We start from the raw sequence: 25,976 nt of genomic DNA on the forward strand, positions 1-25,976 counted from the left end.
TTCGGTCCGAACACTATCCACTAGAATATCGCCTTTGCTAACATGATCTCTGAGAAAATGATGGCGAATATCTATATGCTTGGTTCTAAAGTGTTGGACCGGATTTGTGGCTATTTTTACAGCACTCTCATTGTCACATAAAAGATGCACTATTTTGAAAACAACACCATAATCTAGCAAAGTTTGTCTCATCCAAAGTAATTGAGCACAACAACTACCCGCAGAAACATATTCCGCTTCAGCGGTAGAGAGTGCTACAGAGTTTTGTTTCTTGAAAGATCATGAAACTAGCGATCTACCAAGGAATTGACAACTACCAGAGGTGCTCTTTCTATTAACTTTGCAACCCGCGTAATCGGAATCCGAATATCCGATTAGCTCAAACTTAGCACCTTGAGGATACCAAAGCCCTATACTAGGAGAGAATTTTAAATATCTTAAAATACGCTTAATGGCCATCAAATGATATTCCTTAGGGGATGCTTGAAACCTTACACACATGCAACACTAAACATGATATAGACCTAGACGCTGTAAGATAAAGTAAACTACCTATCATAGACCTATAAAGCTTTAAATCTACTGGTTTACCTCCCTCATCAAGATCAAGATGATCATTTGTTGCCATATGAGTCTTGATATGTTTTGCATTTTTCATACCAAACTTCTTCAATAAATCCTTCAAATATTTTGATTGACTAATAAAAGTCCCAGCTTTGAGTTGCTTGATTTGCAGTCCGAGAAAGAGCTTAATTCACCAATCATGGACATTTCAAATTCCCTTGACATCATTTCTCCAAATTCCTCGCAAAAATCTTTGTTAGTGGATCCAAATATGATGTCATCAACATAGATTTGATAAACAAAGATATCATTGCCAATAGTCTTAGTGAACAACGTAGTGTCAACTTTCCCAATATTGAAACCATTTGAAACAAGAAAATTTCTAAGTCTCTCATACCACGCACGTAGAGCTTGTTTAAGACCATAGAGAGCTTTAGAGAGTTTATAAACATGATTTGGTTTCTTATGATCTTCAAAACCGGGAGGTTGTTCGACAAATACGAGTTCACTAATTTTACCATTCAAAAAGGCACTTTTAACATCTATTTGATATAATTTGATATTATGAGATGAAGCAAAAGCAAATAAGATTCTAATTATCTCAAGTCTAGCTACGGGAGCAAAGGTTTCTCCAAAATCCAAACCTTTAACTTGAGTATATCCTTGTGCAACCAATCTTTCTTTGTTTCTCACAACAATTCTATCTTCATCTTGCTTATTCCGAAAAACCCATTTAGTGCCGATAACATTATGATCCCTTGATCTCTCCACTAATTCCCATACATTATTGCGAGTGAAGTTGTTTAATTCCTCATGCATTGCATTCATCCAATCCGGATCACTTAGAGCTTCCTCTACATGGTTAGGTTCAATAGAGTAAACAAAAGAAATAATGCTCACAAAATGAAGCAATGCGAGAACGAGTTTGAACACCCTTACTAAGATCACCAACAATTTGATCAATAGGATGATCTTTGGTAATAGTGTGATGAACACTTGGATGAACTACCAGCTCTTGAGATGGAATTGATGAAGCGGTAGCTTTTTGTAATTGATCATCTGAGTCTTCTACATTTTGATCTAGAGCTTGACCATTTGAAGAGGAAGATGGAATAGCTTGAATAGGAATAGATGGATCATCCTCTTGTTCATCTTCTTCTTTTGGTTTGATGTCACCAATAGACATATTTTTTATAGCACTTCTCAAGCCCTCATTACCTACATCATCCAAATTTTCTTGCTCTTCTTGAGAGCCATTAGTTTCATCAAATTCAACATCATGTGTCTCTTCAACCAAAACCAGAATTTTGGTTATAGACACGATAAGCTTTACTATTAAAAGAATAACCAAGTAGGAACCCTTCATCATATTTTCTTTGAAATTTTGATAACCGAGTACCTTTCTTTAGAATATAGCACTTGCATCCGAATACTCGAAAATATAAAATATTTGGCTTCCTTCCAATAAGAAGTTCATATGGAGTCTTTTTCAATAGCTGGTGACAATATAATCGATTAGATAAATGGCAAGCCGTGTTGATAGCTTCGGCCTAAAAATTATTCGAAACATTATATTCCGAAAGCATTAACCTTGCCATATCAATGAGAGTCCGATTCTTCCTCTCAACTACTCCATTTTGCTCCGGAGTACAATTAACAACTCTTGTTAATTTTACCCATCCATAGTTAAAAATTATCCAGTCTATTATCCTCTCAATGCTATTGATTTCTTGTTTCCCATCCAAAGTTTAGGAACCGATCGAACACGATTTACAACCTACTCGAATGAGGGGATCGCTTTAGGGAATTGTTGTAATTTAGTTCAAATTTGAACTAAATTTCAAACCCCTTATTGAAGAGGAAGATTGCTTTACAATTTTTTTAAAAACTAAGTTGAGGATTTGAATTCTGACCCCTTTTCTAAAGAGGCGCTTGATTTACTTAAAATCTCTTGTTAGCTCACTCGAAGTTGTCATCATCAGAGGCAATTCGTTGTACTCATCAACCAAGTGTACTCAACTACATCTGTCAAGTAGGAGCGATAGCTCTTGTTAGCTTACTCATCCAGGATGAAATATTATCCAGCTCGTTAGCCTGATTATTTTCAGTGTCTTATTCATTTCTTATTACATCCAGATCTTAGGGCTTGTGCGAATAAGTTGATTTCTAACAAGGAAAATGATCAGGGATGTAAATAAATATCAATAGGTAGTTCTCAATCACTATTTAGTTTATTTTTTCCTTATGCGAAACTTAGTTTATTTTTTTTCTTAACTTAATTATGTGAAAGTGAATCTCCAATTTAATTTTGAGTTTTAAGTTGATCCAATGACCCAAAAAATATATAACTTTCATCCCTAAAAAAGATGCATTAATCCTTGTTTGACCTGATGATAAATTAAACCAAATGCAAAGGAAGAGATTATTGCACGCTTCATACCAAAAGGCAATAGCACACGTCGATAACATTAACGATAATATGGATATGTACATCGGCAGCAGCCCAAGTATTTCAATGGTTCAACACATGTCAGAGGAAGTATTCAGAGATCAAGGCGTCCCCAGTATGGAAATTTTAACTGAACCTGCATCACGGATTCCGTTTCAAGTCTCCAATCATCAGCCGGCTGTATGGTGTTGTCCTGGTTACAGAGAGACAAGTGCGTTTTGAGGATGCATCTAGCTTCCACAGGCCAGGCACTCTTCCGGGTTGTTCAAAGAACAGACCATTTGTGCCATTTTAGCTTCCATATCATCTTGCGGTGCAGCATTGGTATTGTTCACCTGCATATGCAAGTGTTTTTCATGGTGAGTCGTGTTTGAGCAGCTGTTTCGGAAAAGACCGTAAAACAATACATATGGAATTAAGGGGCAGAACACATACTCCGTTCTCCTTTAGAAGTGCAGTATCGACTGTAAACTTGATTGCGTCAGCAGCTGCTCGTGTCCGTAGATAGTACATCCCCGTTTTCAGGCCCTGACATCGAACAAGATTAGAGAAACCGCCATTCTGGGTTAAGTACAAACAGCTTAAAGATAAACAATTGCTTTGATGGCACAAGGCTAAATACCTTAGACCAAGCATGGAAGTGCATCGATGTTAGCTTCCCAAAGTTAGGTTGCTCCATGTGAACATTGAGGCTTTGGCTCTGATCAATATAGCATCCACGATCGACCGCCATGTCAACTAAAGTTTTCTGCTTGATCTCCCAAACAGTCCTGGTGCAATAATTACATAGAAACTTTTAAATACATATGCAGTTGTAGCATCCAGTAGGAAATAACGATGTAGGAGGTTGAACTACATACTTGTAGATTGCTTTAAGATCGTCTGGGATTTCTGTTATCTTTTGGACAGAACCGTCTTCATATATTATCTGGTTTTTCAGAGCAGGAGTCCAAATGCCCATTTCAGTCAAATCATGAAGAAGATGCTTGTTAACCACAACAAACTCCCCACTGGAAGAAAAATTGAAACATCAATCATATGCACCTGTAGATCAGAATGTAAGCACTATAAGGAGTATATTTACAGACCTTAGAACCCGTCGACTGTAAATGTTAGACGTGTAGGGTTCAAAGCACTCATTGTTGCCAAGAATCTGACTAGTGGAAGCAGTGGGCATTGGAGCAACAAGAAGAGAGTTTCTTATCCCAGCTTTAGAAATAGTCTCCCTTAGAGATGGCCAGTTCCATCTGTTAGATGGCACTACATTCCACATGTCAGGTTGGAGAATGCCCTACGAAGGAAGTAGGTAAACAATAAGTGATTAGTTATTAAGGTCAATGCATAGAAATTTGAGGGTAAAATCAGACATAAAACTACACCAAGATAAAAATCGTGAAACATCAGACAGGATAGTAATTAAAAGAGGGAAAATTTGTAGAAGAAAACCTTGCTGACAGGGCTCCCTTCATATGTTTCATAAGGACCTTCTTTAGCGGCAAGTTCAGCAGAAGCTTTCAGAGCATGATAGTATATAGATTCAAAAATATCTTTATTCAACTGCTGAGCCTGCAAAAGAGATTCCATTTGTTACATACCAGCTAACTACAGAACGGAACAGGTGCCAGTGCTGAGCTGGGGAAAGGTACCTCTGGTGAATCGAATGGCATTCCCAGTAATATGAAAGTATCTGCCAAGCCTTGAACACCTATGCCAATTGGCCTGTGCCTCATATTTGATCTCTTTGCTGTCTCAACAGGATAATAATTAATATCAATTATTTTGTTGAGATTGTACGTAACAGTTGAAGTAACCTGGCAAAATCAACAATGTATCAGAACATTAATCGACATAGGGCAGAATCAAGGATATGAATTAAATAGGATCTGAGCAAACCTCAGCTAGCTTGTCGAAATCAAAATATCTATTTTTCGAATCAATGCTGCCCACAAGCTTAGATGGATGGGACTCTATAGGAACACCCTGAAACAGAAGTTTATTATATGACATGTCGGAATACAACTTTCATGATAGAATTCAGCCAAAGCACTGACAAGATATACCTTTTCCCTTACAAAACGTGGTAAAGCAATAGATGCAAGGTTGCAGACAGCAGTTTCTGTAGGGCTAGTGTACTCAATTATCTCAGTGCACAAGTTTGAAGATTTGATTGTGCCCAGATTTTGTTGGTTACTTTTCCTATTGCATGTATCCTGCAGAAAATTATTAGGCATTAAAACAAATGCTTGGAGCCTGATAATTAACAGGGGCAAAATTTGGAAAAATAAACACTAGTCCAGAAGCAAGTACTCCTATTTGTATAGTTGCCAAATGTACCTTGTAAAGCATATATGGTGTACCAGTTTCTATCTGTGCCTTCAAAATGTCAAACCATAGGGTCTGTGCTGGTACAACTTTCTTTGCCTTGCCCTGAAACAAGAGAACTAGGTTACTAAAGCATGTTCCTATTTCAATAAACTGCATATCCAAATACAATTTTTAGCTTACTTCTCTCTCATATTTCTTGTACAAATTCTCAAACTTATCGCCCCAGCAATCAGCCAACCCTGGAGCTTCATTAGGACAAAACAATGACCATTCTCCATTATTCTGAACTCTTTGCATGAATAGATCAGGAACCCATAGTGCAAAGAAAAGATCCCTTGCACGATGCTCCTCCTGTTAAATTGTCGTTCACAATAACAAGTCTTTAAGAATTTTTCAGGCTAGCCTTTCAGAAGATAGAAGTAATGGATTATACTATGTCAGAGACAGATAGCAGGCAAAGCATATGCACATATCCCGTGATCAGTGAGCAGACTAAAATATTACGAAGCTTAGATATCATGCACAAATACACTAGAGCAACTATGTCCATAAGATATTATCTTGAACCAAACAAAGACTTGAACAGACATCTTTAAGGTATGGCTCCAAGCACAGGCAAGGAATAAAATTTTATGTGCAGGAATCGAGATAGCAATAAGCATGCATAAAATCAGCTTCATGTTGCAGTTACTATACAAGACTATGATGGCTCACTGTTTTCGTATGCAAAGCGTAATTAAGCACTAGTGGTCGAGATTTTACCTTCCCATGGTTCTTTCGCAAGTCAAGGAACTCAAAAATATCAGCATGCCAAGGCTCCAAGTACACAGCAAATGCACCTAAGTTTTAGAAGCTCATGAGAATTTCTGAAGACAATGGAATTCAACTAAAAAATGACAACAGAACATACCCTTTCTTTTGCCGCCACCTTGATCAACATAACGTGCAGTATCATTGAAGACACGTAACATAGGAACAATTCCGTTGGAGGTTCCATTTGTTCCTCGAATATAACCCCCAGTAGCTCGAATATTGTGAACTGAGACACCAATTCCCCCAGCAGATTTGCTTATAACAGCACATTCCTTCAGGGTGTCATAGATTCCCTCAATGCTGTCATCTTTCATGCAAATAAGGAAACAGCTGCTTAACTGCATCACAGAGAACGCAACAGTAAGTAAGCAATCTCACAAGCCACACTGCAATCTTTTGGCGAGAGAGAAGCACAGTACTTGGGGCCTCGGAGTGCCAGCATTGAAAAGCGTCGGTGAAGCATGTGTAAACCAGCGCTGAGACATCAGATGGTATGTTTTGATGGCAGACTCAATGTCATCCTTGTGTATTCCCACTGAAACTCTCATTAACATGTGCTGTGGTCTTTCGACAACCTTCCCGCCAAGCTTCAAGAGGTAAGACCTCTCCAATGTCTTGAACCCAAAGTAGTCATAATCGAAGTCCCTATCGTAAATAATCTCACTGTCCAAGCGAGCAGCATTCTGAAATGTCACAACATTGGAAGTCATATGAGGAACAATGACATCAAGGAGTGCGAAGAGCACAGCAGGCATATTGGAACAGATAAATAACCTTATGGGGAAAAATGTAAAAGGAACAGTAAATTTAACCGCCAGAAACAGGTGCACAGTGACAATCTACGCCGGTTTCCTGTCAGAAATGCATCACGACTAATCAGCATCTCACCTTCATGATTATTACATATATGTCTTCTGCAACCAGAGGGGCCATCAGCCCAGATCTCTTGTTGAAGTGCCCGTACATGTCCTTAATTCTGCATCCACAAAAACCACAACGCATTTCACAACCCAATCCACGAATCCAGCGTTCCTCCTGCCGCAACGAATGAAATTAAGCCAAAATCAGCATTCACTTACGTCTCCGAGAAGGACTTCTTGGTGTTCTTGTGCAGGTTGGACACCGCAATCCTCGCCGCAAGCTTCATCGCCACAGAAAGGGCAATCAATCCCACGTCAAGACAAGACAGGCAGGAGAACGGGGAAAACCAAGAGGAAAGGCGCGATTTCGGTGGATTTCGAGGTCGTTACCGAGGCGTAGTCGGGGTGGGAGGCCGTCAAAGCCGCGGCGGTCTCGGCGGCGAGCTCGTCGAGCTGGCTGGTGGTGACGCCCTTGTAGACCCCCGCGCAGACCTTCTGCGCGACGAGCACGGGGTCGCAGTGCTCCTGGCTGAGCCCGTAGCTGAGCTTCTTGAGCCGCGCCGTGATCTTGTCGAAGTGCACCGTCTCCTGCCGCCCGTCCCGCTTCACCACGTACATCTTCCGCCGGCGAGGACTTCCGTCGAACACCTGGTGCGCGCGCCCACGCCGCCGCCGCCGCCGAGCCGAAACGAGCGGTGGATTGGACGGGGGCAGGAATGGGAGGGAGGCGGTAGGGTTTGGCGGAGATTTAAATGGCTTCCCTGCGCGGCGAGGCGAGCAATAATTTATAGCAGCAAAAAATGGAGGAGCTTTCCTGGTGCTCTCGAGGAAAACTTTCGGGTTTGGAATGCGTTTGGCGCGCGGGCGCGGAGGCGTTTCCCGCGCGGTTTTGGCGTCGTGGCGCGGGGGAGGCTGGGTCGGTTGGTGGGAGGCGCGGTCCCCCGCGCGGGAGCTCAAGACGCCGACCTGTGGGCCCGGATGTCTGTCCTGTCCTTATGGGCCCACGTGTCAGATAGCCGTCTGCGCTGCGAAGGGTATGGGGTGCCACGTGGGGATAGGCGGGCCGGCCTGTGGCCCACCCGTGTCAGCCGTGACGGCGGCGCGTGCGCGGGAGGCGTTCGAGTTTCGCGCACGGACGGCCGCTGATTTTGAGACGGCGGCGTGGAATTTCGGGAGCCGCATGATTCGTCGGTCTGGATTGCCCTGTCAGTTCCTTCCATTAGAAGGAGACGCCGTGCTGACGTCACGAGCTGAGATGCGTCGGGTAGGCTGACCTTTTTTTTTTAGGTCGTGTGCTGACCGTTGAGATCTGGATTTGAAACTCGAGAGGAACCGTACGGGAGAAGGCAGCGGATCACCGAAGCGTGCAAGGGAAGCTAAGGCCGTCGTACGAATCCTTAGCTGGGCTGGGTGGGCTGCGGAACGTCCTTCCTGGCCTACCTCTCGTGGGCTGTTGAGAAAGGAACCCTCTCGGCCTGTCAGGCCACCCAACTACGAAAGCGCAAGAGAACGAGCTGATGGCCTGATGGTAGCGCTGCCGTTAGCAGGTTACCCATCCGGATCGGCATCCGGATGTCTCACCGGGGCAAGCCCTCAAATTAATTCGCTGCCTCTCGTGCATGGTGATATAATGGAAATGTGATGTGCTCGAGACTTGATGGTTTCGTTGATCTCATTAGAGATGTGACTTTCTAGCCGTATTTAGTTGTAGGTCTTGATATATGTGTGGAGGGTTAAGGCATGTGTACGTGCATGAACAGATATTACATCTGTATCCAGTTAAAAGGCGTAAAAGAACTACGAAGCACAACTCTTTGGTCCTAACCTCTAAAAAAAAAAGTGACGAGAATTTTTTATTTTTAAAATTTAAAATTTGCAAATATCTGCTGCTGTTTTGAAAATTTGAAATACTAGGCTTCGACCACCTGTTGAAATGGCGATGGGCCACATGTCGTCCATTAGAAGGGCATGCTAGCCCTCCCACCGAGCATAGTACTTATTTGAGTGGTTTACCGGCAGCAGAACAGGAGAGGAGAGGAGAGCATCGAAGCCCTGCCATAATCCATTTATGGTGAAGATAAAGAGTCTTAACTTAGTTATTTGTTTACAAACTAGTTAGGTTAGCCATTAAATCTAGTTTTTCATATAGGTTAAGTATTAGATCTAGTATTTTTTAGGAACCTAGCATATTAATATAATTTTCATATAGGTTAGGTATAAAATCTAGTATTTTTTAAGGAACCCTAGCATATTGATATAATATGTTATATTTTTTTAATCTAGCACATATACTTATCTTTAGTCAAAATAATAGTGTAGTTTGTGGGCAAGTATGTTAGATAAGTGACCGTTCAAGATTTTTTTATGGAAAAAGAGGTATTGCTTATAGTCCGTAAGGGGTAGATATGTCAGGTTTACTCAGTGGAGAAGTGAATATCTAGACCAATAGAGAAGACTTTTGTTAGAGTGCATGGCTGGTTAATGTGGAGTTTTAGAATAGATACTGGGCAATAAGAGATGATCATTAGCGTTGCAGTTGACTGCGAAACTAAATGTGTTTACTGGGATGTGTTCCATCTTACTGATACATCGGTTTGGAGGAGGTATCTAGAGGGAGCAATGGAGAGAGGTTGCCATTAATGTTACTTGTGCAATTCAAGTATCGAGAGAGAGTTAGGAAGTTACATGGTGGAGGTGCTATGGAGGATGCTAACAAGGTGGTGGTAAACGAGGTGGAAGCACCGAGTATTGGGCAATCGTCTGTAAGACTCTAAACTCAGGATCTCCTATACCTCCTGTATCAGTCTCTGGATCAAGTAACTGATACGTATAGTATAGCGATCATGGCATCACAGTCAAACTTCATACATAAGGTATTAAGGTTTAGAGTACAAAAAGGTTTGCAAACCATACGATATATTATAAACTTGATCTAACAGCCAACAAAAGCACAACAAAAAGAACTGCCCAAGATAAGCAGTTAGGGTGCGAACGTGACTTCTAACTCTACTCTTCATCCGTGCCTCCATCCTCGACGTAGTCGACAGTGACTTTCTCATCTGAATGGTAGCAAGAGTGAGTACAGAAGTTACTCAGTAAACCTTATACTACTTCAAATGGTTGATAGATGCATAAAGGATATTTCAAGATAAAACTTTATGGTTAATTTTAAGCGTAAATCAGGTTTATACAATCATTCAGTTGTATTCTCTACTAATAGCTTTAAAATAGTTTGAAGTAGTTCAAAACCAGAAAACAAGTCATATCTAGGGGTTTTCGATGCAAGGAGGGGCTACACCTCACTCCGTAGTCTCTATCATCATATTTAGTGTACTTCTAGTACCACACAGATCCTAGCAGATTGAGCCCGCAACCTCATCACATGGATATCTAGTCCACACACTCACTCATCAAGACACACACCTAGTGTCTAATCAATCGTGACCATGTATTTGCATGTCCATGACCGTGGACACGGCTATTCGAATAGGTTTACACTATATAGAGGTTGTACACTATACCCACATGATATGCTCAGCCTCCATCTGTTGCGAGCGGAGAAGCGAATCATACCGAGACACTTCAATCACCTTTTATACCAGACTTTTCTAAGAGGTTTACCCCCAAGTACTAGAGGTCTTGTACTGAATGTCAGCTTCCATTTTTAAGCACTTGCCGGTCTCTGCACATTCAAATTGAGAGTCAGATAGTCACTTGACTGCTCGTGGCTCTCAACCTCCTAGTATGATGCCCAACTTAGTCTGGTGAAAGAAAAGTCAAGTCCTGCCCATACAGTACGCATGGTTGCAAGGGGGTGGCTCAGCATGGCGGGACAAGATTCGGTGCTTAAACAATCAGTGTAGGTATCTTCCAGCAATGAATACCACAAAGGTAACTCAAGTCCCGAAGAGCATCCTTGACCGGAAGACCACTCTATCTGCCCCTGCCAAAATAGTCTTCACCCATTTTTACACATCTCTCACCACATCCCAAACGACATCAAGGATTTCGCAACCATCACAAAATTCACAACCATCAAGGATCCATGGTATATGTGTTAATTTGATAAATAGTGAATTGATATCTCCGGAGAGATGCATTTCAAGGCGACGTCTCTGAGGAGACGTATTCAATCCTAAGCATGCTAGATATCGAGACGTCGTTCGACGTTAATATAGATAACAACAGATAATTTTTAGAGCTATATGTATTCTGGACGATAATATTTTAGGCATGGCAATTGTTTGATAGGATTAACTACTACAAGCAGTTTGGAAAAACGCAATACATAGCATATGCAATAATAGGTCCAGTTTTAGTTGATCATGTAGATTATTTCAAATCATAGATTCAATATGATCAAGGAGATAGGACTTGCCTTCTCCTATGTTATCTTCTAAACCTTGATCGAAATATAGATCTTCCTCGCTCCTGACGCTTCCTGCGCAGCACTCACAAAACTCCGTTCGTTCTGCAAACGCGATTATGATCAATAATGAACTATACTAGAGAATAAAAAATAACATAAAATAGAAAGCCAAAAGAGTGTTGATGGATACCACAATGGGATAGATAGGTAGATCTTGAATTTATATGAATTCCAGTAAAAGAATCGCTGAAATTCGAGCCAGAATGTAAAAGTTATGACTTCCAAAAGATTTAATCTAAAATTAAACCAAAAAAATATGAAATAATACTATTTATAGGTGAGACCCACGACTGGAGCCTACTAAACAGTAGCACAGGCCCACAGTAATAGGTGGGACCCACTGCATAGTACCATGGGTTGGCTGAAATGGGCTTGGACTGGGCTAGGCTTAGACTACATAGTGGTCGGCCCATTGCCACGAGGCCCATGGCAGCTGGGTTGGTCTGGCAGGCCAGCGGTGCGTGGACAGAGCCATAGCCCACTCGGCTAGGTTGAGCCAATGGCCTGCAGTCGTTCCACGCGTGCGGGGGTGAGCGGAGTGGTGAAAGGGATTGATCGGCGACAACAAATCGCGGGGAGCCGCACCGGCAAGCATGCCGGAATCACGCTCCCGCCGAGGGTCCTCGAAGGCAAATAGTCGTCGGGCCTCTACACATGACGGCTAACCCATCTGATGGGGCTTATCGATGGCGAACCGTGGCCGGAGCAGCGCCAGGTGGCGGTCGGAGCAGGTCTAAGCGACAGTGTAGAAATTGGGCAGTACCTCCCCTCTTCGGGATTGTGGCGGAGAGCAACGGCACGACAGCGGTGAAATAGAAAAAAGGGGAGGAGAGAGGCCGGGGCTACACCTGTTGTAGCCTTACGGGTCAGCTTGAGGCGATGTTGGGCTCGTGACATCGTGCGGTCATCAGCGAGCAGCATGACGGTGAGATGGCGTGGGGTGCCCACCTTGATCCCCGAGGCATGGCCACACTACGTCGTCCATGCACGTGTGCGAGCACGAATGTCGCACGGCTGCACACACATGGGCAGCGTGCTATGAGAGAAGGGAGAGAAGAGAGACCGATAGAGCGGAGGGCTTCACAATGTATTCAATGCGCCGGCCGTGATATTTCCCAGGGGAGAGCAGCAGTCACGATGGCGGTGCACGGACAGCATGACGCGGTGATGCGCTGGAGGAGGGAGACTACACGAGTGGCAAGCGGATGGGCGACACATGGACAACCGAGCTCATGTGGGCACATGCACTAGAAGGCGACGCGCACAGAAGCTGGGTTGGCAGTGCAGCTGCGGCTCAGGCATGGGAGAAGGAAAGGGGAAGGGAGCCGGGCCGGTTGGGCTGGCTGGATGGGTTGCGCCAAGAGGGAAGAAGGGAAGTTGACCCAAGAAGAGAAAGATATTAGGCCCGAGGTAAAATAGAGAAAAGGAAAAATGCTTTTGGGATAAATTCAAATGAGGAATTTGAATTTGGATTTGGGAGTAAAGCTCTGAGATTAGGAAGATGAGTTGAATCAAAAAGATTTGAATTCAAATTGGAGTTAAGCTGAACGAAACCTAAGAATAGATTTGAATTTGAGAGACATTCAAATTGAAGTTAAGCTGAACATCAAGGATTTCACAATCATCACGGAATTCACTACCATCAAGGATCCATGGTATATGGGTTAATTTGATAAACAGTGAATCGATATCTCCGAAGAGATGCATTTCAAGGTGACGTCTCCGAGGAAACGTATTCAATCCTACGCATGCTAGATATCAAGGCGTCATCCAACGTTAATATAGATAACGACAGGAATCCTATGTTGATATGTGTTCTGGATGCTGACATTCAAGGCATGACAAGTGTTGATAGGATTAATTACTACAAGCAGTTTGAAAGAAAATGAAATACATAACAGATGCGATAATAAGTTCAGTTTTAGTTGATCTTGTAAATTATTTGAAAACATAGGTTTAATATGATCAAAGAGATAGGACTTTCCTTCTCTGAAGCTCTCCTCTAAGCCTTGGTCATAATCAGAATCCTCTGGGCTCCTAACGCTTCCTGTGCAGTACTCACAGAATTCTCTTGGTTCTGTAATTACGACTACGATCAATAACGAACTATACCAGAGAAGGAACAAATAACACTAAATGGAAATTCAAATGATCCCTAATGGATACCATATTGTGATAGATAGGTAGATCTCTAATGTAGATAAATTTTGGTGAAAGAATCATCGAAATTGGAGCCAGAACGGAGAAGTTATGATTCTCGAAAGATTTAATAAAAAAATTAAATCAATGAAATTTGAAATTGCACTATTCACATGTGGGGAACACGGGTGGGGCCTACTGAACAGTGTCGGGTTGGGCCGAGATGAGCTTGATTTGGGCCTGGACTTGGGTCAGGCTGATAGTGTTGGGTTGCATAGGAGTCGGCCCACTCGGGTCAAGCCACGTGGTGTTGAAGGCTGTGGAAGCTGGGCTGCCCCACTGGAGCATGACCAAAAGCAGTTAGCTGGCTTAGTAGGTCGGTGGCGCCTGGTCCGAGCGATGGCCCACTTGACCAGGCCTGCATGACGCGTGGGCTGTGGCACAGCCATGCGCGCATGTGTGCGCAGGCGAAGCAGAGAGGCGAAGGGAATCTGGTTGGTAGTAAGAAATCGTGGCGGAGCAACACCGAAGCCTCACTAGAATCGCGTTCTGCCAAGGCCCCATGATGAGATACTAAAACCAGCTGCCTACGCGCTATAGGGAACTGGTCTGGAAGCTCATTGACAGCAAGTGGCGCTCAGAGTGGTGTCAAACAACGACTAGAGTAGATGATGGCTATCGGTGACACAGGAACCAGAGGTCCCCGAGTCCCGAGGCCAGACCAGCAGGTTGGCACGTGGTGACCTCTCGCGGGGATGATCTCCCCGAAGCGCGGGAAGGCTAAGTCCCGGGAGAGGGCGCTCGGGGCCATGAACAGTGGTCCCCGAGTACCCGAGTTCCCCGATGATCTGCGAAGACCAAGTGCCGGGAAGAGAGTGCTCGGGGTCATGAACAGTGGCCCCCGAGCACCCAAGTCCCCCGACCACCAGAAAAGCTGAGTACCGGGAAGGGTGTGCTCGGGGCTGTGAACAGTGGCCCTCGAGCACCCGAGTATCTCGAGGACCCAAGGAAGGGAGTTCCGGGAGAGAGTACTCGGGGCCGTGAACAGTGGCCCCGAGCACTCGGTTTCCCGAGTACCAAGAAAGGGCATTTCTGGGAGAGAGTGCTCGGGGATGTGAACAGTAACCCCTGAGCACTCGGTTCCTCGACGGCCCAAGAAGTCCTTTGCCGGTGGCCCCTACAGGGGTCCAACGGTGAGATGTCAACCAGTGAAAGGCCCAGTGCCACATTTAAGAGGGCGCATGACCTGTCACTTCCAACTGCTCCTGCCACGCTCGGTGTCAGTCCCTGCCACGGTTTGGCAGAGAGGCGTGGGGACATTTAATGCACGGGTCCCATCCCGCGTCATCCGGCGCGCCTCAGGATAGCATCGCGAGGCCCAAGGTGCCTCCCCTGCCACCCTGCTGTGTCAGGCGAACAAGACCAGGCGGGCACACCGGGTTGCTCTGTGGCTGCCCGGTGGGCCCGCTCCGCGGCGCCCGTTGCCAACGCCATCATGACGACCGAGACCGGGCGGGGGGCGCGTTTTCAACCCCCCGTCACTTCGCGCAGCAGCCCATGATGGCTGCTTTTCCATTTATAGAGCCTTGGAACTCGTGCCCTCCCTTTCGGGGCACGCTACCGCCGGTGAGTATTTAAGAGAGCCGGTGGGCACGGACAAAGACAGACTCGAATCCACATTCTCAGAGGTGGAAGAGTCCTGAGCGGAGACAGAAGAACACTCAGTATAAGCACAAAAGCTGAGACCACCGAAGAACAAGGAGCCCGAAGCTCTAGGATAGACAAACATTCTTGTAACCAACAACTTCCCTGAGGGACATTCTCAGGGCATTTATAGCATCCACACAGGAGCAGGGTATTACGCTCAGTGCGGCCCGAACCTATCTAAAAATCTCTCTAGTGCATTTACTGCATTCTGCATTCAATCATTCCATCCCACATGTCATCGCATTTACACCCATTTATTTCTCCCGCAAACATATTCAAAATCATCCCCCCGGCCGAATCTAAAAAATGGGTCCCTCCGGATCCCTGCGATAGGAGTTCACCCTCCGACAGTGGCGAAGAAAAGAAATTGGGCAGCACCTCTCCTACTCTATATGTGGTCTACCTGCAAGAAAAAGGAGCCTAGCACTCCTAGGCTACACAGCATGACGGCCGAACCACACACAGAGGGGATTTACAAACGTTGGCGAGGACCATGGCACATCGGTGGAAGAAGAACACATGGCTACATGCGGCCAGGCAATGTGAAGGCACGGGGATGACGACAAGCTAGCTAAGATGTTGCGCGAGGGGACGAGGATGCTCATCGAGCTCGAGAACGGTGATGGACAGGCCGGCGGTGACGGTGCTGCTCGGTCTCTGGCTCAGGCGGGCTCCCGTCAAGCTCCTGAGCGATGGAGGGCAGCATAGGGATGGCGGCAACCTCCTGGTACTCCTTGGCTGCTTGCGAGGGGAGAAGTGGCGATGGCAGAGCTACAATGACGAGTAATGGCGATGACATGGTGCTGTGGTGGTGGCGAGGCGGGGAAATAGAGAAGGGGAGACCGGGCTGCTCTATTTATAGAGGGAGGGAGATGAGCAGAAAGGTAGTATGACGCGTTGTGCTATCCTTGGTGAGCAGTACGATGACAGCGATATTTCACTGGGGATGGTGGCTCTGCGCAGGCCATGCACGTGCGACAGGCGCCAAAGTCAAGCAACGTCAGACGGCATGGGTGGTGCGCGTGAGAGAGCAGAGAGGGGAGAGAGAGCGAGAGTGCGGGGCAACTTACTGGCACATTGAATGCGGGAAGGCAGTGAACATCGCGGTGGTGGACAACGCGGTGTGTCGCGGTGGCGAATAACGCGATGGCTCATGTGTGGGCACTCCGACAGAGAAGGTGCATGCCTGATGGCTGACACGTGGACGGTTGGGCTTGCGCGTGGGCACGAGCGATCGCGCGCAGGCTGGCGCGCGTGGGGAGAGCTGGGCTGAGCGGCGAAGTGAAGGGGGAAAACGGAACCAGGCCGGTTGGCCAGTTGGCTGGGCCGCTCAAAAGGGAGTGGAGGGGGGTTGAGCCCGAGGAAGAAAAGAAAACGGAAAAAGGGTTTGGGTTTGACTTTGGACTTAACATCAATTCAAATAAGTGTATTTGAATTGTGATAAGGAATTAGACCTCGTGATTTGAGAGAGGATTTGAATTCAAAGAATTTGAATTTAATTTGATTTGAGCTGAAGTGAAACTAAGAATAGATTCAAATTTGAGAGATATTCAAATTCAAACTTTCACACAAAGAACCATACGAACAATAAATCGAAGCGTGTGAACAATTCAATGCATAGAGAAGTTTAGAAATTAAGTTAGTGCATTTTGGAATACTTAGACAAGTAATACATTTGAATGTACACACACATTTAATTGCATTCGATTGTATATTTCCTCAATTTCAGTTAGCTTAATTAATCACACAAAATTTAAATTTGGAGTGAAATTTACTATAAATTAATATGCTAAAACTCAAGATGTTACAATTACTGAATGAGGGTTGTCCATGAGGAGTGCACGCCTTCAAAGGAGAATAGGTTGAATATTAGGAGGTGTCCATAGTGGAGGACCACACTTATCAGCTGGACGATGGAGAAGCAGCACTGGAACCTTTCATCTTCTTTTGTTACTAATGTCATGTATGCTCAGATTATGGATAACCAGAACTATGGACCCATATCCATAATCAGGGCAAGTGATAAAACATGCCTTTGGTAGGAGGTTCTTCATGTGTCCCGAACTTGACCCTAATTTAAAGGTATGGTCATCTTTCTCATTGTTCCACACCTGCCTAATCCATATTGCAAACTACACTCATAATGCAACCTTTACTTGTTAAACAACATTGCCGCTTCAAGAAATAGATTGACGTGGTTAGGCCGTCGTTTAATGAGGGGTGGATCAGATAGGTCGCAATGAAAAGGGAGTACAAGATCATGATAGAGGAAACACAACAGAGGCAGGTGTCACGTCATGCGTGGCAAGAAGAACATCAGCGGTGATAACAGGAGCTCAAGCGGTAGGTTGAAGACCTTCAAAGGCAAAGCAAGTAACGCCGTCTCTGGAAAGACATTTTAAGGAGGTAGGAGGCCGAATTTTAGAGGCATAAGGAACTTCTTCGAAGGCGCCAAATTCTCCTACGTCGCCAAGAAGGCGAGGAGCATGAAGCAACATGTGAGAAGAGGAGGAAAATCTCCGGTCCATGCAGTAGAAATCATGTTTTATCACTTGCACTGTAAATTTACAACCATGTACCACGAAACTTTGTATTCATCATAGATGTTTAACTTTGCGAAACAAATTGGCGGCGTTCGAATAATCCATAACAATTCTGAAAACTAACCCTTAAATCAATCCTTATTTCATTTTTTAAAAAAAAAGCAAATTGTCGCAGATTCAATAGGCGGCATGACCTATCGCCCTTCAAACGAGTGACAGGTTGTACGGCATGTCCATGTTGGCAGGCAACGTCAACCTGCCACCCGTTGGAAGGGTGATAAGCAACGAGCTCTTGTCACCTTTCCAACCGGCATCATGAGCCTAGTTTTGTAATTTTTCAAAATGGCCACATATATCTGCAAATTTGTTATTTAAAAAATAAAAATAAAAAACTCAGGTGATGACTGCTTTTTCCCTGTAGTATTTTTTTTTTGTTTTAAATTCCTACTGTGTTTTTTACCAGATCATGATGTTACGGTTGTTTTTCTCCCCATTGAGGTATACGTTGGATTTGTTTTACCTCTATGATGGGTTCCAGCGGACTAATATTCTGAACACACACTTGCTCAGATATGCAGACAGGCCAGTCACACATTTATTGTGCAGTTGTGCCAATTAAATCGACTGATGCAAGTGTGGTGAAGTTAGTAACAGAAGCATGAAGCAAGCATAACGAAAGCTATGGAAATGGACCAAATATTTTTTTTAAGGGTTACAGTGGGGAAGCCTCCGTTGTTGTAATTTTATTAATAAGAAGCTAAGAACAAGATATCTTGTAAGGCATGCCATTGGAAATGAACCAAATACTTGTCACCTCAAAGACCAAAAGGGCCAGCAGTTGCACACATCGACTGATCATTAAGCTACACTTAGAAGATCGAAAAGTTTTCGATCTGAAATCAAAGTACATTATTACGCAAGAGCACCAAAGGAAATCAAGACTCAAATCTAGAGACGCTGCTAGCTTGAACGCGACCATGCCAGTACAAAGCGCCACGCATGGCGCATAGCTAAGCTCGTAGCTGGTGATCGATCTCAGTCGTAGAGGCGTAGAGCGGCGGACACTGGAAGCCTGGCGGAGGGTGCTTGCCGCAGGTGATGAGCAGCTCGAGCGCGACGGGGAGGTAGATGTTGATGCCGAGCAGGCGCGCGCGGATGGTGGTGCAGAGGCAGAGCGCCGCGTCCAGGTCCGCGATCCCCTGCACCAGCGGGCAGCACTTGGATTTCGCCTCCCGCCCGATCACCAGGTGGATCAGTCCGCCCAGCACGTCCACGCACGCGTTCAGCTTCAGCGCGTCGATCGGGCACGTCCTCCCCGTCGGCGGCGTCGGGGGCGGTGTCGGTGGTACGTACGGAGGAGTCGGCGGCACGTAGGGCGGCGTCGGTGGCACGTAGGGCGGCGTCGGTGGCACGTAAGGCGGAGTCGGAGGCACGTATGGCGGGACGTAGGGAGGAGTTGGTGGCACGTACGGCGGTGGCCGTGGCGTCGGGGGAACGTACGGTGGCGCGTACGGCGGATTGCATGGCGGGCACTTGGACGGGGGATTGTGGTGGTGCTTGGGCGGCTTGCCGTGGTGGGGCGGGCTGTGGCCGGCCCCGGGGGACGGCCTATCTGGGGAGCCCCTGCCGGGAGGCGGGTACCACGGGCGGCCGTGGCCGCCGGGCGCCGGCGGCGGGCAGTTCCATGCCAACGAGCTGGGGAGCACGACGGCGGCGAGGACAAGGAGAACGCGAACGGACGCGAAGGTGGCCATGCCGCCGCGCGCTCGGCTCAAGCGATGGCCGTGAACGATTGTACTCGTACACGCATACACGCCTCCTTTTATAGCTAGAGGGACCTCACGAGCGGTCGAGTGAGTGCAGCACAGCGACCAAGCTCTGGCACACAATGGCAGTCTCACACTCTCACGTTCCAATGCTTGAGCCAGCCTCCATGACTTGTCATCACTGCTCACTAATCATGGTTGAAGGCATCAACAATGCTGCTAGGTCCTTATAGCTAGATGCATAAAAAATAGTGTTAAACACTGCATAAAAATTATAATTTTCAATAAAAGAAAGACTATACATACTTAAAAATTATAGTTTTAAATTATAATTTTAAAAACAGACTACACATGCTAAAATATGGTTCACTATCTTGTTAACATTTATATAAGCATCGATATTTAACACTGCATAATTTTCAATACAAACAAAGACTATATATACTTAAAAATTATAGTTTCAAATTATAATTTAAAAAAAAAGACTACGCGTGCTAAAATATGGTGTTAGCATTAATATAAGCATCGATATTTAAATAAGCATATTGCTCTCCGCCTAAACACATGTGTTACTGCCGTTAATAAAAACCCGGTTTTTTTCCATAAACACCTCCTCTGAGCACTCCATTGTACATGCACTTGAGTCAGCCTAATTCTATCTTCATCGCCATGCAATGTGGAATAAGGCGGTTGCTATTTGTTAGGCGATTGAAAATCAGGCGTTCCTTAGGTGACCATTGATTTGAGTTCAAACGATACTTGTCTATCTTCTTCCTTCAGCTCTAGCAACCGCTCCTACAACGCTCCCCTGCCTTTCTCGCCTCTAGCGGCTCTCTCACCGCCAGATCCGTGCCCACCACCAGCTGCCAGCACTGAGCCACCGGCCGTCCTTCACTACCCCGCCCCTGTGCCTGCCTTCTCTGTCGGGCCGGCCTGCTTCCTCGAGCATCTCTCTAAACCCTAGAAGCACACCCATGACCCCGAAAACCCTCTCCTCAAACCCTAAATCTCACCGGCGGTTGCGTGATCGTGGCTCATAAATTTCAGGACAAGAAGCGTGGTGGAATAAATTGCTTGTGTGATGGACTGGCGGATGGCCGCCAGGTGTTGGGCGCGGCGTGGGCACAAAATCTTTTTGTTTAATAATATTTTTATTGGAAATTGCAAAAATAATAGCTAAATTCAAAAAATTGCAAGAATAGGTACTTGTCGGCACACGAAATACTGATAAGGGTCATGTTGGCATTTCAAATGCTGACAACCTATGTGGCATTGAGCATGGGGCCCTGTCGACACACGAAAAGCAGACAAAAAGCCTGTCGGCATTCCGCGTGCCGACAGACCCCAGATAGACACTGATAAGGGTGTTGCGGGAGCGAAGAGCCGATATGCCTGTCGGCAAACGAAATGCCGATAGGTCTATCGCGTGCTGTTTGCCAACATGCCTCTTTTTATTGATTTTTATTAATAATTAGGGCTGACGATAGCTACTTTTCCATTTGAATTTGAATTTTTGTTTTTAATAAACTTATGCTATAGGAATCTGGCAAAAAACTATTAATCGAACAATAATACTCCGGGAGCACAATTCTTATAGAATCAGGCACGGATGTTACATACGCTGAAAAATATTAAAATGGGGTTTATCTTCAGTGCGCAAATGGATCCTAACCATAAAAGAGATGATGATATTATACGTTGGCATGTATGGTACACTTAAAGACTAACGTAATAACGTATCGTTGCTAAACCTAATATGCCTTAGGGAAAGAAATTAGGTCAGATTATAATAGATGCTCTCTACTGAGTGCACCTAGGATATTTGCACTTTTGCGTGGCATCGGGGCCTCCCGCCTTAGCACGACGGGCCCTTTCCTGCTTTGAACATGTAACCTCTAAGAGCTTCCATTGCCAGCCGGTTCCTCGACGTCTAGAAATCAGAAACTTCACCGTCAACCGCTGATGTGCGGACTAAGTTACAAAAATATATATACACTCATCATAACACTTAGGACCACTGAATATCTCCCGAACTATGCAAATCTATGTCCACATACTGAAAGTTGCTTAGATCCACCACACTGCTACAATATATAACATATCCAGGGTCGTAAAAAACCTTAAACCCCACTATGATCGACATACCTGATTCAACAACCATACTATACTAAGTTAGGTTAAATAATTGTAACCAATATACAATAGCTACGACCACAAACTTGTATTCTACATGATCATCAAATATCATGGTAATTTACTCTTTATGTTCGCACTGTACCATTCTAAATGTATTGCCATCAAAAACAATTACTGCATTTCTATTCTAAATATCCTGCAACTATTAAATATTTGTACTACATATTCATAATAATTCAACTTCAAACTAGCCTATATTGTCTAACTATTGAAAATCCACAACAATTCAAATGTACAATTCCTTCATTGACGGAAATTATATACATCTAATAATATCCTATTTTCATAATGCTATTAAATAACCTATTTTAATTCTACATTACCAAAATTTTAAAATTTTCAACTATTCCACATTTCCTAACTAACTATACTATATTTTCTAGCTATAACTAATTTTAAACCATATCTACTCTACTCTCCTCTAAATTTCATATCCTTATTTTTCTAAATTATACTATATTGGATATTTCTCTAATAGTTTCTAACTATTTTCATAGTATTTTTTTAAATATTCCTCATTTTTCTAACTATTCTTAATTTCAAACTATTTATCCACTATTTTTCTTAAATCACCTATGATTTTTCTAACTGCTCCTGAGTCTTCTAACCACGACTACTTCTTAACTACTCTAAATTTGTAACTAATTCTAACTAATTAAAAAAAAACACTAACCGGTGCCATTGCACGTTGGCTGAAGCCGCCCGCCCACCCGCTACCGCCACTCCCGCCGGACACCGTCGCCCGCCTCCACCCGCCTCACGTAGCCGCCCACCTCTGCCCGCCGCTCGACGCCCCGCGTCGCCCACCGTGTCCCGCCGCACGTCGCCCCATTGCCTCCCGCCGCATGACGCCCTGCGCTGCCCGCTCGCCATCGTTGCCCGTCGCCGCACGCTATTTGTGTACAGTCGCGCGTGGGAGAAGAATCGACGGACGTGAAATATATAAAGGCATGTCGGCATTCCACGTGCCCACAGGCTGAGGAGTCGTCTGTCGGCATTTCGAATACCGATATGCCGCCACACTGCACGAACTGCCTACGTGGCATCACCCTTTAGGTGGGTCCACAACCTGTCGACTTTTGGAATGTCGATAGGTCCTTGGGCTCACTGCCACCAGGCTGTCGGCATACGGAATACCGATAGGTCTATTGTCGGTATTTCGTGTGCCGACAAGTAACTATTCTTATATATATATTTTAATTTAGCTATTATTTTTATAATTTTTTAGTAAAATAATATTATTAAAAAAAATCAGCGACACATGGCGTGGACGCGCGTGCAAGCGGCCAACGGCGCGGGCTCACGGGCCGGCGCTACTATGCTAGCGCAGAAGCGTCAGCTCTGCTCGAGACGTAGCTACCTCGGCCGTGCATGCATGCACGGAACATAGCCGCAGGAGGTGGGGTGGACTGACGTGGTTGTCCTCCGAGTAAACTGCCCGCGCACCCGTGACCTGCCGCGGGTTTGGTTTGGAGCCTTCCGGCGCTGGACTCCGCCGTGCGACGCGACGTCGTCGGCCGGGGGGTCACGCGTACGACGCTACCGAGCGATCGTGTCCCAGGTGAGCAGTATCTCCATTTCCAGGCTAGCACGGACAAGAGCGACCGATGCGTGGCATGTCCTCGGAACGCCGCAGGATTGCATGATCCTGGCCAAATTCAGCTAACGCGAGTGAGGGGCGGGAATTGCTTATGGGACGGCAAGAGTCACATGGAACACGGAAATTTCATTAAGGTATACTGATATATATTTTATCAGAACTATTTATTTACTTAAGATCTTTAAGGGAAGAATATGTAACAAAAATAATAAAGTAAGCAAGAAAATATATAGTTGGATAAATATAAGATGGGAGGGATAAACGAACGAGATATGTCATATGTACATAAGAGCATACGGAGTTGTATTTCTCAAGTCACGCTGAAAAAGTGTTCATGATGATAACTGCATGTTCAGTTTCAGTTCTTTTTTTTTCTTAGCGTATATAAGTGCAGGTTTAATTAATATTGGAGTATTGAGTAAGGGGCATCTAGACGAACCGGTCTCATGAGGGATGTGGCGACTGACGGGAATATTTTTTGAACCCTAGCCTATTGCGAGATCAGCCTTTGGTTCGTACGACCAGCGCGAGGCTTGCGCAGCCAGCCTTCTTGCGATATAATATAGTCCTGCGATCAGCCTTTGATGGTTACGGGACGTCCATACCGAACTATCTAAATCGTATTTATTGATGTCTACTCAAGTGTTTTTCTTCTCGAAGTACCTCCTCCAGCGAACAGAGTTGTGGCCAGTGTAGATGGGCAGTGTCTCGTCCCATAGCATTAATTGCTAAGGAGTGGAGTGTTACGGACCGACTTGCGCCACACGACGGATGTGGCAGGATCTACAGAACGACCATGCAAGTGGATGATTTTGTAGCTAGACTTGCAAAGTGTAGGGACGAGATGGCTTGGCAGACGAACTTGCAGTGCACGGTGATGGGACAGGCCTAATGACCGGGGGAGGCAGGTGTGGCGGCGTTCCAGGGAGGGGACGTGTCGAGGTTTAGTCCCTAATAATGATTTCAAGATATGCTGGACAGCAGGTGCGTGAACGGCGTTTCGAGAATCGATGTTTGCGCGTATAATAGACTCAGGGACACAGGGAGTTATACAAAGGTACTTCTAGCTAGCTACTAGACTTGATCTTTCTCCTTTTACAAACGGGATCCTCATCTCTTTATATAGTAGGGAGGAGGAGAACTTACATGTGGATCCAAATAAAAGACCCTACTGATCCTAATATCTAACCCAAGCCATCATTAAAGAGGACCGTCCCCAACCACTTGCTTGATTAGCCTGCTGACAAAGTCCCGTTCGTCGTACGGCGCCACGTCGACCTACAAAAGTCCAACTCCGTAGCATTTAATGCTATGAGACGGGACAAAGCCCCTTTGCACAGTCCATGACTTCGCCCACTGGATTTGGCACCTAGGGAAGGAAAACACTTAAGTGGATGTCAATAGATGTGATTGGACATGTTGTGTCAGATACGACCATGCAACCGATGAGGCCGGTCGCGGGTTTATATGATGGTGCAGAGAGACTGGTCGTGCATGCCTCGTATTGGTCGTGGGAACCATACCCTGGTCACGCGACCGACCAGTTTTAGAAAATATACGTCTTTGGCCATTATATCCCTCACGGGACCTGTTTGCTAGGGTACCTCTTTACTCAATACACCGACAGTAGCCCCCGAGCTTCCTCATGACTGTTGTCTGACCTGATAACACCACTTAGGCCTCGGGCGAACGTAGTCTACGTAGAGAGTGGTCATTAAAATTGTCAGTCCTTAGAGTGCAACTCTAAACTTCACGTCACGTGGGGAGGTTTAAATGCCCCGAGAGGGAAAAAAGAGGGTATGAGAGAAAGAGAGACATTGATTGCCGCTAGACCTGAAGGACTCCTAGTTCCTTCTATGTGCCCCCTCGGGTTTCGAGCGGTTTTGAAGGCTGCGCTGGTTTAGGTGTCGCTGTGGTTTAAAAAGGAGGAGTGTTGGATGGCCTTTCGAGCCACCCTCTCGCCTTCCTTCTCACCCTCAGGCTTTTAGTGCCTAGAATCCATTCACCTTCATCTCATCTTGCATTCTGCCCTGTAGTGTCTGCAGGCCCGAAAGCCATGGCGTATTCCCCTCTCTCATCACTGGAGAGGTCGATGACCTCGGATGGCTCAACAGGGGGAGAGTCGGCTCCGACTTTGGATCTGCTTGTTGTGGTGCTTCCGGAGACGGCGGTTGCCATGAGTGCACTTACGAGGTTAAAGCCGGCGACCATCGAGCTCACGGCCTTCCAAAGAAGGCCGCCCCCTCTGAACCGTCTTGATCTCCCGCCCGGGCAGATCCCTCGATCGAGGTCATTGATATCTCCGATGATGATAAGGGGGTCGATTGGGACCTTCTGGAGAAGGACATTGATGAAGAGGAAGAGTCAGGGATGAAGCAGAAGAGAGGTCTACAGGGTGCGCCAGTGCTGATCAACATCCCTAGCAGGATCTTTGTGTCGGCCACCTTCCCCGGACCTGGTTTGTGTTCCACCACAAAATCAAACCCCGCCAACTTACTGACCCAATGTTGTTGAGGTGGCATCACCAAAGCTTGGTCAAGGAGAAATTTCAAACTGGCATGATCCGTTCGAACCACAAACGGTCG

At 45.5% G+C, this 25,976-nt stretch overlaps 2 protein-coding genes across 2 annotated transcripts; both read right to left on the reverse strand.

Annotated features, from left to right (window-relative positions):
* Positions 1-3,001: 3,001 nt before the first annotated feature.
* Positions 3,002-7,910, reverse strand: LOC133926322 (ribonucleoside-diphosphate reductase large subunit-like). The gene is made up of 17 exons (XM_062372206.1): positions 7,402-7,910; positions 7,231-7,292; positions 7,040-7,127; positions 6,571-6,834; positions 6,249-6,489; positions 6,101-6,177; positions 5,519-5,689; positions 5,348-5,440; positions 5,074-5,223; positions 4,907-4,993; positions 4,660-4,824; positions 4,460-4,579; positions 4,102-4,304; positions 3,874-4,023; positions 3,636-3,783; positions 3,449-3,541; positions 3,002-3,348 (listed from the first exon to the last, which is right to left on the reverse strand). Exons 1-17 carry the CDS (start codon positions 7,627-7,629, stop codon positions 3,244-3,246), a joined length of 2,445 nt encoding a protein of 814 aa, XP_062228190.1. The 5' UTR covers positions 7,630-7,910; the 3' UTR covers positions 3,002-3,243.
* Positions 7,911-18,600: 10,690 nt separating this feature from the next.
* On the reverse strand, positions 18,601-19,634 carry LOC133925776 (36.4 kDa proline-rich protein-like). Its single transcript, XM_062371527.1, has one exon. The coding sequence runs from the start codon at positions 19,581-19,583 to the stop codon at positions 18,840-18,842; it is 744 nt and encodes a 247-aa protein (XP_062227511.1). The 5' UTR covers positions 19,584-19,634; the 3' UTR covers positions 18,601-18,839.
* Between the last annotated feature and the right edge of the window lie 6,342 nt (positions 19,635-25,976).

This window comes from Phragmites australis, chromosome 8 (genome assembly GCF_958298935.1).
Source record: "Phragmites australis chromosome 8, lpPhrAust1.1, whole genome shotgun sequence".
Lineage (NCBI taxonomy): Eukaryota > Viridiplantae > Streptophyta > Magnoliopsida > Poales > Poaceae > Phragmites > Phragmites australis.